Source organism: Lipophrys pholis, assembly GCF_963383615.2.
Source record: "Lipophrys pholis genome assembly, chromosome: 8".
Classification (NCBI taxonomy): Eukaryota; Metazoa; Chordata; class Actinopteri; order Blenniiformes; family Blenniidae; genus Lipophrys; species Lipophrys pholis.
The window spans coordinates 29,112,881-29,128,502 of record NC_137630.1 but is presented as its reverse complement, the minus strand read 5'-3'; the positions used below and the strand labels follow the sequence as shown (position 1 = coordinate 29,128,502).

General features: G+C 49.1%; 1 protein-coding gene across 1 annotated transcript; it reads right to left on the bottom strand.

The window, feature by feature from the left end:
• fignl2 (fidgetin like 2) lies at positions 1 to 14,883 on the bottom strand. Its single transcript, XM_080468633.1, has 3 exons — positions 14,726 to 14,883; positions 12,971 to 13,111; positions 1 to 2,626 (listed from the first exon to the last, which is right to left on the bottom strand). Exons 2-3 carry the CDS (start codon positions 12,993 to 12,995, stop codon positions 618 to 620), a joined length of 2,034 nt encoding a protein of 677 aa, XP_080324759.1. The 5' UTR covers positions 12,996 to 13,111; positions 14,726 to 14,883; the 3' UTR covers positions 1 to 617.
• Positions 14,884 to 15,622: the final 739 nt, after the last annotated feature.

Sequence of the window (15,622 nt, the reverse complement as noted above, 5' to 3'; positions counted from 1 at the left end):
CGGTCCGTTTTTTTGTTTCACACAACTGGAGCAATGCTTCTTGTATTTGGTTTGACAATTTTTTCTTTTTTTTTTTTTATTTGGTCAAAAAGAAACTGCAGTTTGCTGAGACGCCGCTGATCCCGAGCCCTTTGAACTGGATGATTAGTGGCAAACCAATGAGCGAACCGACATTGAGGATAACATGGTAATAAATAGGATCCTGAGAGTAGCAGCCAAAGGGGGGATTTTCCAAACCCTGATTATCCATAATCTTGGACCACGTCACCTAGCAACAAATAATTGATTTTGTCCTGGACCAAGGCTAATCAGGATCTCTGAGAGTCTCCCAATAGCTATCTGATTTTCCCATTGGCCAAACCACTAATGCACTACCTCACTCCGCAAGGCCGACTCGTCGCTGTCTTCTTTGGGAAAAATAATGGTGTGGGTATTCATAGCGAAACAAAAACAGCACGCCGCGGCATGCTTCTGCCAGTGAAAGACCGTCGTCAGCTCTCCTCTGGCTCTTTTGGCTGCATAATCTGCATTTAATTAACAACACATTCCCGAGGCTCGCCGTGTCAAAGTCGAAGACGGGGCGTAGTGCAGTCCGAGTGTCGGGACCGGCTGCGTCCTCAGTGGCTGTACATCTTGCTCCACTCTGTACAAGTGTCCAGTTCCTTTGTGGTGGCGTGTGGCCGCACCTTGCAGAAGGCATTCTCAAAGTCCGTGAAGTCCGGGGGCTTGGACGAGGCGGCGAGGGCGTGCATGGCTCCGGCCGGGGAGGACGCCGAGGAGAGCGCGTGCTGGCTGAGCTGCAGCAGCTCCCACACCGAGAAGCCCTCCGTGCGCTGCAGCACGGCGCTCAGCTCGCGCTCGCTCAAGCTGCAGCCCTGAGGCGACAGCGCCTGCAGCAGCACCTGCCTGCGCATGCTCCCGTCCGGAAGGCCGACGTGATACCGCTTGGCAAAGCTCCGATGAACCGCATCCTGCAGCAGATCCGGCCTCCCGGTCGCGCACACGAGAATTACGAGGCCGGCGGTCCCCGCCTGGACTTTCTCCAGGCTGGTCAGCAGCACCTGCCTCAGGCCGTCCTCCTCCATGGCGTCCACCTGGCTGAGCATCACCACGGAGGGCTGCCGCGCCCCCGCCACCTGCAGCAAGGAGCCCAGGATGTGCTCGGCCTCGGGTTTCCCCTTGGAGGCCAGCGCGGCGCCGCTCAGGCGGTAGAAGGAAGCCCCCAGCTGTGAGGCCAGCGAGCGAGTCAGTGTCGTCTTGCCCCCTCCCCGGGGGCCGAACAGCAGGACGGTTCTTGGCGGTCGCATCACCGGGCTGGGCCTCAACGCGGGCCAGAGCAGGTCTTCCTCCAGGGCCGCCTTGACGTGGGTGAGGCCGGCGATCTCCCCCCAGCCCAGAGCCGGGAGGCAGTCTAATAACTCCCCATTGATATGGTCCAAGAGCCGGGGGTCCGGGCTCTTCATGGCCTCAGCAGGAGTACATAGCGGGGGGCATTTGAGAGCCTGCGAGCGGTGCTGCTGCTGGGTGAAGCCCTGCTCCCCGACGCCGTTCTCCCCCGTCATGCCTGCAGGGGGGCTGTACTCCCCCGTTGCCCCAAACTGAGGAGACACCAGGGGCTGGGAGGAGGGCTTGCTGGGCTTGAAGCTCTGAGGATCTGTGCTGCCCGAGCTGCTGTAACCGTTCCCCCTGCACTCCGTTTTGTCACTCACGCCGTAGGGGGAGGTGCCGCCCGCTTTCAAGGAATCGTAGCCGTATTTCCGGTACCGAGACCGCTCCCCGCTCTCGTCCTCCTCCACACTCATCTCAAATGCTTTTCTCTTCAGCGCACCTGCAGACTCTGTGCTCTGGTAGCTGTAGCTGCCTCCGACCACCGTGGGCCTGGATGGAATGGGCGTGGGGGCTGCGAGACCCGAGGGCAGGTAGGTGGCGGAGGGATGGCTGTAGCTGGTCTGGGGAGGGTACGTGCTCGGGGGGTAGTTGTAGACGGCGGTGGTGGGGCTGTAGCTGGGCACTAGAGTCGGGGTGGACTGCAGGGAGTGCAGGGAGGAGGGGGGGAGTGCTGCGCCGGGTTGCGGGACGAACCCCGAGGAGAGATAGGTGCCATTGTAGCTGGTGTACTCGCTGGAGCCGCTGCAGGAGCTGCTGCCGCTGTAGCCGGAGTCCGAGAGGTTGCTGTTCACCACCGACACGCTTCCCACCCCCGGAGGGCCCGCCGACGTAGCCGCAGTCTTAGAGCCCGGGAGGCCGTCGTGGCCTCCAGGGGGCACCAGAGGGTATGACGCGTCAGTGCTGTGGGTCAGCGTCCAAGGCTCCAGCTCGGCCTTCTGGCCATTGAGGCCCGCGAAGGCTCCCGACTCCGGGTAGGCTCCGACAGCGGGGGGCCGGTCGTATGGCGAGTCCAGCACGCCAGCATACTTCTCGGCGTAGCGCTTCAACAGGTTGGAGGCCGTGAGGGCGGAGATGTCGTCGTTGGCCCAGGCGTAGTTGTAGGAGCCGCGGTTGCGGCCGGGGTAGAGGTCCGACTTGTGTGCCGGGGAGGAGGTGGTGGAGGAGACATCCAGGTGCTGCTCAGGCCACTGGCTGAGGGGCTGGGCATGCTCTGGGTTCCAGTGCATCTTTAACAAGCCTGGAGGATGAAACAGACCACAGGGGATCACATTACTACTACATTCTGGTGGAAAATACACTGAAGCCAAGAAAACTGTGGTACAGGAGGGGCTATAAACTGTGTGTATACAGTATATCATTTTGTTAAAGGTACCGAAATATAACATTATTCCATTTCGGGGATGTTTTCTATGTTTTGAATGGCCCTTACAAGACAGGTTTTGAATAATAATATTAAAATATTCACTCTGATCAAGTAAACACATTAAAACAAGGGTGTGAAGCTTATTTTAACTCAGGGGCCACATACTGCCCAATTTCATTGGGAGTCGGATTATAATTTCAACATAAAGCCAATTTTAATGAGACCTTCTGATGCAAAATACAATGAAATGTCCAAAAACCTCTTGCATTATGGGTGTTTTCACAAACTCACCCTGCCCACATGTCTTTGAGGCTAATGCTAGTTTACTAGCTTTCATGGCAGAGTCACTGATATCTCAGCTCGGGTCTCAGTGTCGTGTCGAGTTCACTTCTCTAAAAAAAAATCATGTTTTCCTTTAAATTTTTACAATTTTCTTGGTGGCTTGCCAGATTGGAGCCTCTTGCTGACCGATTTCAGCGCACGGGCCTCATGTTTGAATTAAAAGAAATGTAGCAATTCTTTATTGATGGTATCTTTCAACATTTTATTTGTATTTTTGCATATATATTTACCGTTGGTTGCTTTTCTGATACCTACATATAGTAAAAGATTATTAATCAATCAATAAACATACTGTTTAGATTTTGAACACTCTGGTATAAAAGTTCATACAGACATGAGGAAACATGTTCCCAATAAGAAAGAAGGTTAATAACAATCCAATAAGAATTACAATTATTCCTTAAATGTTGTGAAACAAAATGCACTTTAAGTTGCGTCAATTATCACCACACTTTTCAATTCAGTATATTAAATCTACTCTGTTATAGTTGGTGTCCAGTCCTCAAATTATTAACTAATCCAGTAGAATTCAGATGCTCATCGCGCCTCTAGATCGACTGAATAGTTTGTTTATTCTGAGAAAATGAGAAGTGAAAACGAAAAGACTTGAAATTTTAAATTCATCTCAACAAGTAACAGGAGAATCTGTTTAATAAGAAAGAATAAAGTTTACACAGTTAAGTTAGTAAAAGTTTGTGCTCCTTTCCTTGGGTGTTTTTTTTAACTCTCATGTGCACAATGACACATGGTCCGAGCCCCTCCTCTCCAAACAGCCAATGAGAAAATAATGGCCTTTCTTCTGTTTGCAAAGGCATCTTTTTCACTGTTTCCATTAAGCACGGCAGCAGAAGGGGGTCGGATTTCCCCAAAGAGCCAGGGGAAGGTGGAGAGGAGGCGGAGGGAGAAACAGAGAGCTGCGGGAAGAAGGAGGGTGAGCGCAGTTCAGTAGGTTGGATGTGTTGTTCTGCAGTTTCCCAGCTTGTGTTGGCGGGGCGATGAGATCCCACTACTATTCCCTGTACTGTGAGCATCTGCAGGTCTCCCAGAGGAGCTATTGTTATCTTCTCGTGCATGTTGCTCTGAATGCCTGCTCCCTCCACCCTGCACCCCCACCTACCACCCACCAATCCACCCACCCACCGTACACCAGAGCCCCAAAGGCCCAGTGGCTGGACACAGGGAAGGAAGAGGGAGGGAGGGAGAATGAGGAGTGTGTGTGTGTGGACAGTGGTGTGGAGAGAGTGAGAAAGAAAGAGAAAGAAAAGAGGGGGGGGTGGGTTTGGAAATGCAGCATAGTGTGCTATTCATCAGCACAGTCTCCCATGGAACATTGGGAAAGTGGAATGTGTGTTCGTCCGGCTCGCTTTAGCACCGGTCGAGGTCTGATTGATCGTCACCCAGTAAACCAGAGGAAGGGCACCCCCTCACCAAAAAATAAAAAAATAAATAACCCCCCCCCCCCCCCCCCAAAAAAAAAACAACAACCCAGCATTCCTTCATGGTGTTGTTTCATTTCACAGTGAAAGACGCAATTCGTTGAGCAACTTCTGGTGTAAGTGTCCTCTCTTGTCCTCACATACATAGAGGAAAACATGTCAGTGTGTTATGGTAATAGAAAGGCTTTTTCATGAACGGCAGCGCTGCCTCTTGCTGAGGCATTAGCTTGACATTCCACACATAGCTTGGCATTATTGAACTGTCACGATTTACCCCGAGGTGAGGACTACTTCAGCCACAAAACAGGGCGGTAAAAAGGAATATGGCAAAAAGCCGTCATTACTGCCCTCCATGCCTTCCCTTCAGCGGATGCCTGATGATTCATTATTCATGGCTGTCTGTGTGTGTGGAGACAGGATTCTTATTGCCATTTCAATCAGATCTCAATATCCCCGTCCCGGAGATTCTGCCACTGCTCTCCCACTCTCTGACTCACTCCTAAACTTTGGCCTCTTTCTTTACCCGATTTCCAAACCAAGCCCGTGTGTGTTTTCAGATTACGCCTGTTGTTTATTCAGTCTGATGAGACCGGCGGACCAGATGGCCATTGGATTATCATGTCCTTCATATTCAAATGCACTGCCTTAAGTTCCCAATGGCCAAACCAGTTCAAGTACTTCCCTAAGCTGCGGCGAACCCACACGCTCACACACCCACAAGATGTGCAAAAACATTCCCGCAGTCTCTTCACGTGGATCTTTTTTCTTTTTTTTACAAACATGCTGAAGACATCGGGCCTGTCCACACCCAGATGACCACATATTTTTTTGTGGTCTGACTTGCAGGTCTTTGTCCGGGCTGCAGAAACCATATATGTCCTGCAGGCCCTTCCCATCTGCAGCCCAACCAGTTTGTGAGCAGCCCCAATAATGGGGCCTGTGTGTGACAGAGATGGATGAGAGCCCAGGGGAGCTCATAAAACCTGCAGCGGGGAGGGAGGGATGGAAGAAGGCAGGGAGGGAGCGAGCGAGGGAGGGAGGGCGGGAGGGGAGAGAGTGGACAGCAGGCGCTTCGTCCTTTCTAAGCGGACTGGAGCAGACATTAGAGGACTCAGTGAGGCGGGCTAACTGCTGTCCACTCCATCATCAGAGGAGCGCTAATACAGAAAGGTACACTACCCCCCTGACCAATGTAATGACCGGCTGCCCGTACCTGAAAAACCAATTCACTTTAAAATCTCAGTTATTACTTCAATAAGTCTTTTTAAAAGTGCATTATTCAATAATTCCTTCTGTATGTTCACAGAGCGTTAGATGAGTGATAAGGCGCTATTCACCTCCGATAAAAACAGCAGGCCTGCAGTGGCGGCAGTTTAGCCCTCTCCACGTAATTAGATCTTGCCTTCTGCTAGATTGTGTTTTTTTTTTTTTTTTTAGAGCAGCAGCACTTCACAATGAACTGAGCAAGCTCTAATCTACACTTCTGCTTAAAGCAGAGCCATCATGTAGATTAATTCACTGGAGGGACGGGAAGAAGGCTAAGATTAGAAGTAGGAAATCAGGACAATGAGGGCGTGCGGTGGATAGCAGTGCAATCATTAGATTAACTTTAATATGTGTTTCTGTCACCATCAAGCATGAAAAACGAGGCAATGCACAATTCTATAATCCAGTTAGGACTGATTCAGCTTTCAGTTCTCCTGTGAAACGTGTTAGCATTTTACTTCTGTGTCACTTTTGTCAAAACAGGATTCAAAACACCTTTTTCCTTGAAAATGGGCAACATGGGGAGGTTTTAAAGAGGGAATTTCTCTGATCAGTTGACACAGAAGCTCATTCTCTGAGTTTCTCTACTCAGAAACTTTGCAATTGGAAAAGTCTGCAATGTGTTTCACCAGTTGCAGTTATATTGCAGAAATCATTAGTGTGAATAGATAAATACGTAATGGGATTGCTCTTCTGGTGACTGATGGCCCTGCTCGGCTGCATCAGAGTTGATAAGGACCTTCTGTCCGTGCACACCAAACTTTGTGCAATCTGTGTGTGTCCTTGGCCCCAGGAGAGACAGATGTTCTTCTGCTGACCGCCTTACTGTCTGTGCGGCCATTGTAGTGGACGACCATCCAGCAGACGTGCCTGGATCGGACAATCCAGTTGGCTCTGAGACAAAGCCCAAAGGATCCTATTGTCAGGGGCCTGTCTAATTATGGAAATCTTATTAATCTATTCAGCAGCAGTCCACTGACAGCTTTTGTGTCAGCCTGGGATTTATTGAGGGACCTGTGTGAGCTGCATCCTATTGTAGGAGTCTGTGATGAAGACCATGGTGCAGTCCCCTTCAGCAGCTTCCCTTTGAGGAGGCCCTAAAATTAAAATCAGAGCACTTGTGGCTAAGGGCGAGTGTGTGTGGGTAGTATTGTGATTCCTGCTCAGATCTGCCACCAACAGAGTAACCGAATCTCCAGCCGACGAGCTGAAACCGAAGTGGCTTCTGCCCCATAAAGGCTGGTATTACTCTGAGCTGTGTTGTGGTTTCCTATAAAAGAAGTACCAGTGGGTGAGGTGAAACGTTATCTTGGCAGGAAGCCCGACGGCGCAGGGCTCCAGTGCCGTTTCACAGCTCCCCTGAGGTCGCGTTCCCTTTCTCCCTTCCCGGCACTTTTGTTTTCCCTGCCCCGAAGAACAAAACCAACACGGATGCAACAAGCCTTCTGGGACGGTGCGCTATTAAACTGTGCCGATTGTGAAGAGGCCGCTTGTAAACAAGAGCGCTGTGGATCAATCCAATCAGTTTTCTATTCAGGGGAGAGCTCAACCCCCCAACCCCCACCCACCCACCCCCAACTCACAGACCAACGGAAACTACCAACTGTATACCTCCACGCACAGACACGGGTCAGGTAGAGCCGCAAGCTCTGAAAAGAACAAAAATAGATCCAAAAAGATCTTTGTGAGTATTTTAAAATCAATCTTCTGCCTTCGACAAAGGCTTAAAAGGTCAATCTATCTCTTTCATTATGCCGAATCACACATTCATCAGGAGCACTTCATGCTGAGAATCAAATTCTTTCAATACTTTGGAGGAAAAAAGGCTGAAGAAACGCCGGTGACAAATTGTTGCGAGAATGCTGCTCAGGCTGTTGTGTCGGAATGTCAGAGATTCAATTTACTTGAGAAACAAACACTTGAAGTAGCCGCAGTTAAAACAGAGAGAGGAATGACAGGTAGGGAGCGAAGAGAAGGGCAGAGTGCGACGGCCGCAGCGTTTGTGCTGATAAATCACAAAGTTGAAGCTCTGACGTCTGCATCAGTTGTTCTGTATTCAGCGGGCACAAACTGATCAATGAGTTATCGGATGAAACTCCAGCTAAGATGGTCATAAATATGTAAAACGAATTATCTCTCTCCTCAGGATCCCTCAAACACTGTCACACAAACGTGTCCGGTACGACTGCTTCCAACAAGAAGCGTAATGAACGATCACAAGGTTAGCGTGCCGAGCGAGAAGCCACTCACAACCTGTTATTTATGTTTGTTATCTTGATTTGTCATTCGAAGCCCTTTAAGTTCTCAGATCTCAAGTTCACTGTGATTTATGACACTAATATCAAGCGGGACATTCTTTCTGGGCTGTATGCTGCTGCATACTACCGGTCTGTCATAAAAACACCAATCTAGGAGGACGGCCACATTTCACAGCGCGGCTGGTGGAGACAGTAAGAAAATTGTCTCTGGACCGTCTCTCACTTTAGTATGAAATACGCACTTTATTAGCTCTTGCACAGTTTGTACCTGGAAAATGCTGATAAATTCCTCACATGTAACGCAGATCAAGTGCGCTGCACTGTACTCATGTTACGCCATTATTACTCGAGTCTTTCCTCTCATGTGGGGTATTGCCAAAAAGCTGTTGAAAGAAGTCCGAGGTCACTCCCGGAGATCTTTTCCAAGCCGCCTTAAGACAGGGATAATGTGGCCGCACAACATCAGGGATCATCGTATATCAGCCATGCATAATTGAGCAATGCTAGAGAAAATTATTATAAATCTATGCGTTGGTCACGGCTCAGCTTTTACTCAAAGGAAACGGTCCCGCACTCCCACTCCCTCCGGCTCATCTGCTCCCTGTTTCATGGCCCTAAAAAGATGTAATGGCAGAAGAGTGCGGGAGCCGCGGTGGGGAGTTTTCACACCTGCTGCCCCGAGTGAGAGCAGACGCAGCTCTTTTCAAACACGCCTCACCAGTCCAGTCCCAGGAGGAAGGGGCCATCTCCTGCAGTGGCATTGAGGGATGTCCTCTGTGTGTGCGTGCGTCTCTCGCTCCCCATCGCCGTACTTTTAGTCTTTCTGTGGATGGAGTGCGCCGTACTCCATGTATCAGAATGACAGCTTGACTTACACAATTTTTTTGTTGTTGTTGTTGTTGTTCCTTCCTCCTCTGGGAATGTTCCAGGCCAGCTGTCAGAAGAGTTTTTGTCAGCATGTGCAGCTAATATCATTTCATTAGAAGAAAAGGACAATGTGACAAAATTGCTCTGTGCCGCTGGAACGAGTGCAGAGATTAAAATTACACTGCCCTTGTCTGTAATAAAGCACAGTTAGGGTAATTGACAATTATCATTAAAAAAAACCAATCGATATTAAAAACAAAATAAAAGAAGCCACTATGTGGTAAATCTCCAATTCATCAGGAGCAGATGAATATTCAGAGTCATTAAAAGTTGTTATTTAGCCGAGTGAAAGCGGAGGAACAGCAGCCAAACTACTTGATGGCATTTGTTAAACATTGATTAATTGACAAACGTGTTTAGAATTGCTAATGGTGGTGCAGCAAAAAAAAAAAAAAAAGGCAACGTCCCGCCTGAGCTCATTTCCCTGCACTTTTTCCCCAAAGCTGCAAAGCCTCCCGAATAATTGCTGGATGCGTCACTTTATGCTCGTAATTTTAGAAACAACTCCCCCATCCCCCGTGCCTGCGAACGTATGTCCACAAATGGCAGAAGCCCGTCCAGCAATCCACCCCCTCTCCCCACCCACTCATCCCATCCACCCACACCACCACCCCCCCACCCTCCCTTCAAGAAAAACAGGGTCCCTATTTTCTGTGACTGCAGGCTGGCTTTAGGTCATTGTGTTCACTAATATATCAAAGAACAGCTGTCCTAAGGCTCTGTGATGACCAATCACCCTTTCCATCTGTCTCACTCACCCAATCTCTCACAGGCTCTATCTCCTCCTCTCCAGCTCTATCTATTCCATCCAATCTTCTTCTATCCTTATTCCTTCACTCCTCCAACCTCCCTGATTCCCTCCCGTTCCCAATGAGCATGCTGCATTTCCCCCCCTTTTCCCGGCCAAACCCCCCCCCCCACCCCCACCCCATCGGCCCCTCCGTGCTCCCAGCTTATTCTCTCAGCACATGGGCAGCTCTGGGATTTGTTGTTTTCTGTCAGTACATGCACAAATTAGAGGGACAACAAGCTCCAGATATTCATCGAGCTTCCCGCTGCGTTTTTATGATCACTGCACAACACGCACCTACATGGCACAACAATTAAAGTATGTTATTTCTCGAGTGCAGTCATTTACTAATTAGCGGAGCGGGTGTGAAAGACATGTCGCATTGTCCAGCTCTGAATTGTGCTGCCTCAGGAATCCAGTGGAGTGTTGCCATCCAAATGAGCCTCACCGCCGTGCTTCTTAATTGGAGCCTTAATGGGAGCGGAGGTCTCCTTAATGAGCTGATAAACCCTCGGAGAGGCAGAGCGCAGGGCCCGCCGACTCTCCGCGCTCCGGGTCCCTAACCTTCTTTTTTTGTGGGCACACGCACAAGCACACGCACACGCGCGCACACGCGCACACACACACACACACACACACACACACACACACACACACACACACACACACACACACACACACACACACACACACACACACACACACACACACACACACACACACACACACACACACACACACACAGCGGAGGCTAATTAGAGCTCATTCACACCCACACTAATGATCCTAGCACTTATTCACACACACTTTAGCGGGCTGTGTGTTTACTCAAGGGCCTCACATTCCCCTCCACTGCACCACTCATACCCCACACACTGCCCACAATGGAGATAGGCGCCTGGCACAGCCCTCCAAGCAGCTCCTTCAGGGGCCGCGGTGAGAGCTACTCCTTTTCCCCCTTTTGTACAAACTGCTCCATGACTTAGCAGAGTCATTCACAAAGACACTCGCACAAAACATAAAAACAGCCAAAGAAAGAAAGGAGAGGGGTCAGTCAGAGGAGACCTATAAAAACTGCCAGATCTGGACGTTTGTGTGTGCTAGTGTGTGTGTGTGTGTGCGCGCGCGCTCCGTTTTAAAAGAAAAGGTATCGCTACACCAGCGGGGGCCCCCAGCAACAAGAGTTAGGGCACTCCTGGGTTGGCGGCCTGGGACTGATTTAAGAGTGTGTTTGAAGTGCAGATTACAGATTCTTTGCACCAAATCCCTGCAGGAGTATCCATGGCCCCTGGAATCTCTCTCAGGTTTCTTCTCAGGTCCGGCCATTGCTGTTCGCCCCCAGCTTGAGGTATTCTGAACTGACCAGAGACGCAGGACCAAGACCGGACACACCAAGCAAGGGGAAGACTCAGATCGGCCCATTACAGGAAATACAACTTTCAGATGGAACAGAGTCTTGTTCTGTTTACCTGTTCTCACTCTCTCTGTGACTTTTTTTTTTTTTTTTTTTTAAACACGGGTGCTGAGCAGGATAAGAAATGTCAACAGCAGGAGTCACAAGTAACACTGGGAAGCAGAAATGCTTCACATTTCCACATTGGGGATTCCAACATGGAGGTGAGAGTCTTCGCATGTCCCGAACATACGTAAAGTCCCTCAGTGTTGCATTTTGCTCCGCTGAAGCATGACTAAAGTCTTTAAGCTAAAGACAGTGAGCTGCAGTGTCACCCGTGAGCACAGGGGTGTGTTTGTGTGTCACCGGTCTGAGAATAAACAGCGTGACTACCTAACACTGCTGTGTGTGCTCATACAATCCCTCAGGGCTGTTCTGAAAGAATCCCGAATACTTTAGAAACATGGCAGAAAAGAGTACAAAAAAAACCAACCATCAAACTGTTGCACAGAAATATGAAAACGAGTACTGTGTGTCCCGATCATAAAAGCCAAGTGCACATAGAGGCGAGTACGTGGTGTACTGGAAGATTCCCATGAAGGAGCAGCAGTGTGTCGTCTCTGAAAGCATGTTAAGTATTCCACCATCAGTTTGTGACATTCTTGGACGAGCTGTCCACTCCAGCGTGGACCAGCAGGGTGCAGGGGGCCGATGGGACAGCCAGTTAACAGTACAAACACATACGCATGCTGCTGTAAACCGATGGTACATCGGTGTTATCGGACAGACTGCGTATGCAGCTGTAAACATCATGTAATTGGGTGAAGTAAGAAAAAAAAAAAAAAACCTTCTGTGAGAAGTGGCATTAAATCAAACGAGAGCTACTTGTGAAAGGACATGTTTCATAACAACACCGGAGGTCAACTACTTCTGCAGCTATTTCAAGGGTGAAATTTATATGAAAGCAAACAAAGAGTCATGGTTACTGTCAAACATCTGCCCGCGTCGCTTTGATCAAACCGTGTAGTGCAGTTTGAATTCACATAACCCACACGCTGCTTCTGAAATCCACTTTTTCCAAACAATCGCAAGTTCCTACAATCAATTTCGAAGCAATACCTTCTGAATTAACTATTCTGTTTGATTTCTCCCTCTTTTCTTGTAACTGTCATGCCAATAATGCTCTTTTGAGGCGCGTTAAAGAGCCGGGGAGAAAAGGGGGCTCTTGAGGCCGAGGCCACGGAGGCAGCCCCATGCTGGCCGGGAAACAATGCTGTTTTGGAGAGCCGGAGCACCGGACTCAAATGAAACCTGGTGGGAGGGTGCAAAACAGGGTGGGGTGGGGAGGTGTGTTGCGGGGTGGAAGCCAACACTGGACACGTCAATTATTAGGTCAGCACTGAAGGGAGAGAGAGAGAGAGAGAGAGAGAGAGAGCATGTGTGGTTTGAGCTGTGTTGGTAAAATGACACTTGCAGAACTGAGGGGTTCCTGCAGCTTAAAGCATCAAGCCTCCAACCTCCCTCTGTCCCTCTTCCTCCCCCCCATATGTGTCTTCCGGCTGCTGATGAAACATTCAGACAGGGCCAGTGCCCGGGGTTTAGCATTTCCACAGTGCACGTCAAGGAAACAGTCAAGTTTCTGCACTGAGGCCGATTTCGGGATCTCTGTGCATTTTTTTCCTGTTCTGTTTGCAAACGGCGGGACACAGTGTCCACTCCGGCTCACTCTGGACCGGGAGCTCATTGATTCAGGCAAAGTCCAACTGAGCGAGGTGTTTGTGGGGAGTGCGAGTGCAGAGTACTCACTATAGGGGACAATGGGACTCAGCATTCTGTGGAGCTGGTCTCAGTTAGGAGGAATGCTGCTTTGGGAATGCCGGCTGAGGTTAGCGCCCGTCCGGCTGTAGTCCATCACTGGCGTGAGCTCGCACTGACGACAGAACGGCCCTGGGAGAGAGAGAGAGAGAGAGAAAGAGAGAGCGAGAGAGAGAGAGAGAGGGAGAGAGAAAGATCAAAACAAAGTGGTGAAGCAGTTACTGCTGCACAATGTCTGGACGAACAGGCAAATGTCAACCGAACCTTTCAGAGCAGCGACACACACACACACACACACACACACACACACACACACACACACACACACACACACACACACACACACACACACACACACACACACACACACACACACACACACACACACACACAGAAAGACACCAGAGTATGATAGAATTACTGACCAACCTGAGAACCCTATCAGTGTAACACACGCACGCACACACACACAGCTAAATTGAGGCATACAAGGGCATTCATTATAGGCAGGCATTAAGCTGATTGTGAAGCTGCGTCCAGCCTCTAAAGAGGGCTTTCTAAATCTGCCTCACAAAAAGACTCATGCATACCATTGCTCTGTGCAGTGGGGCAATAAAGGCTGCATTCCTCGGACACCAAACACTTTTTTGAAGCTGCATAAGCAAAAATTATGGGCAGAAATCGTCCCTACAATGACAAAGATTCACCTCTATATCCACAGAAAGAGAATGAAAAAAAAAAGAAAGAAAAAAAACCAGCACCTCAATATTTACCAGATGAAGACTGAAATGAAAAAAAAAAAAAAAAAAAAATGCAGGAAACTAATTAATTCCAGCAGCTTTGTTGGTTTTGGGTTCAGATAACCTAGAACAAATCTCTGCTCTCTTTTGGCTTGTGAATATCTCATTTTAATCATGCATAGATTAAAGACAGTTTAATCTTCCAGGTTTTGTTTTATTCTACTATAAAGAACCTCTTTGGTCGACCCCTTGAGACTCAAACAGCTGTATGAAAATGTGTTTCCACAGAGGCCATTTGAGAGCAGCTTTTTTTTTTTTTTTTTTTACATTCTGTGGACACAAAAATATACATTTGATCAATAATGCTTATGAAGAATAAAAACACACATTACTGAAACTGCCTTATAAAAAAGACATTTGTGCTTTTACAAAAACAAGCACTTCAGTAGATACAATCCAAAACTATTGAGGACCATTAGCACAAGTATTGTACTAAGTGCACCATCATTAGTGAGGCAACATGACCCTGACTGCATGAAAACAAACAAGGAGGCAGTTACTAATTTACATTCACTCATGCAGGATTCACGGGGGAGAAATTACGCAATGACCACACGGCTGTTTCTGGACGCACAACAGGCTCCGCGTACGACTGCGACCCCCCCCCCTTCCTCAACTGACAGCCAACTTTTAACACTCAACCCAGAATAACTGCATACGTGCAGCGGCGCACCGCAGCTTCCAGTCCAAACAAACACAGCTCTGTCCAGGCACAGTTCACGCAGCGGCTGGACTGGGGGGGTGGAAGACGGCGCAGCAGAAGTGGTGAGGTTTGGTTTGGTTTGGTTTGGTTTGCACGGGGGGGAAACGTCTCACGGTCGCCGGCTTCTGTTGCGGTCCTCCTCCCAACTTCAGCCGGGCGGCGGAGCCAAGTGGCGGCGTGGAGAGAGCGGCGGGCTGTGACAGCACATCAACAGAGCAACGCGGAGGAGAGCGGCAGCCTTACCTATTCATGCCTGCATGTCCTCCATCAGATCTGAAAGCACTCGGATAATCCCCGGAGCAGACCAGACCCGTGTGTGCACGGTTATGCTTTTTTTCCACATATGGGACACAACTCCTGCTCTCCCTCCCTCTCCCTCTCCCTCTCTCTCTCTCTCTCTCTCTCTCTCTCTCTCTCTCTCTCTCTGGCCAGTGACAACAGAGTGAGCACTCAGCTACCCTCCCCCATGGATCTCCCATCCCCCTCTCCCTCCCCACCTTCTCTCGCTTTATGCAAAAAGTATTTAAGTAGGAAAAGAGAGAGAGAATGAGGGGAGGGCAGCAGTGAGAGTGTGTGTGTGTGTGTGTGTGGGGGGGGGGGGGGGGGGGGGGGGGGCTGACCAATCATACTCAGACACTCACCCTGTAGCCTGGACACAGAGAGTTTCTGGTTGGAGGAAATGAGCGGTGTGAGTTTGGTTTGGTTTGGAGGATCAAGGTGGATCAACAGCGCTGAGATTGTGATGAAAACAGCCAGGGAGCATCTCTTATTTCATGTCTAACTGACTCAACCGGCTCCATACCAGTTTGAAAAGTAATTACATTACTGGGCAAATCACTCAAAGGCAGAAAAAAAATGTGACATTACCAGTTACATAACCTTTTTGTTGCTCAGCTCAGCTCCATCAAAGACGTCTTCCAACATTTGGAAAGCTGCCACACCTACACACGCATCTCTTGCTCGTAAAACAATGAGAAATAGAAACCAGGACAATGTGGTTAAGCAGGAAGCAAGCCGGTTTGGAGGTATTTACTGATTAACAGAAACCTAACCCACTAACCCACAGATGGGACGGTTTATTTGAATAAACAGCAGGACAATGAAAACGTGAATTCCTCTGGGAAAACTAAACATCTTAAC

Bases quoted from the DNA above. Each gene is read 5' to 3' on its own strand.
- fignl2 (XM_080468633.1), bottom strand. From the start codon at position 12,995: ATGCTGAGTCCCATTGTCCCCTATA. The intron at 2,627-12,970 runs GTGAGTACTCTG...TTCATCCTCCAG, and splicing joins GAGTCCCATTGTCCCCTATA to GCTTGTTAAAGATGCACTGG.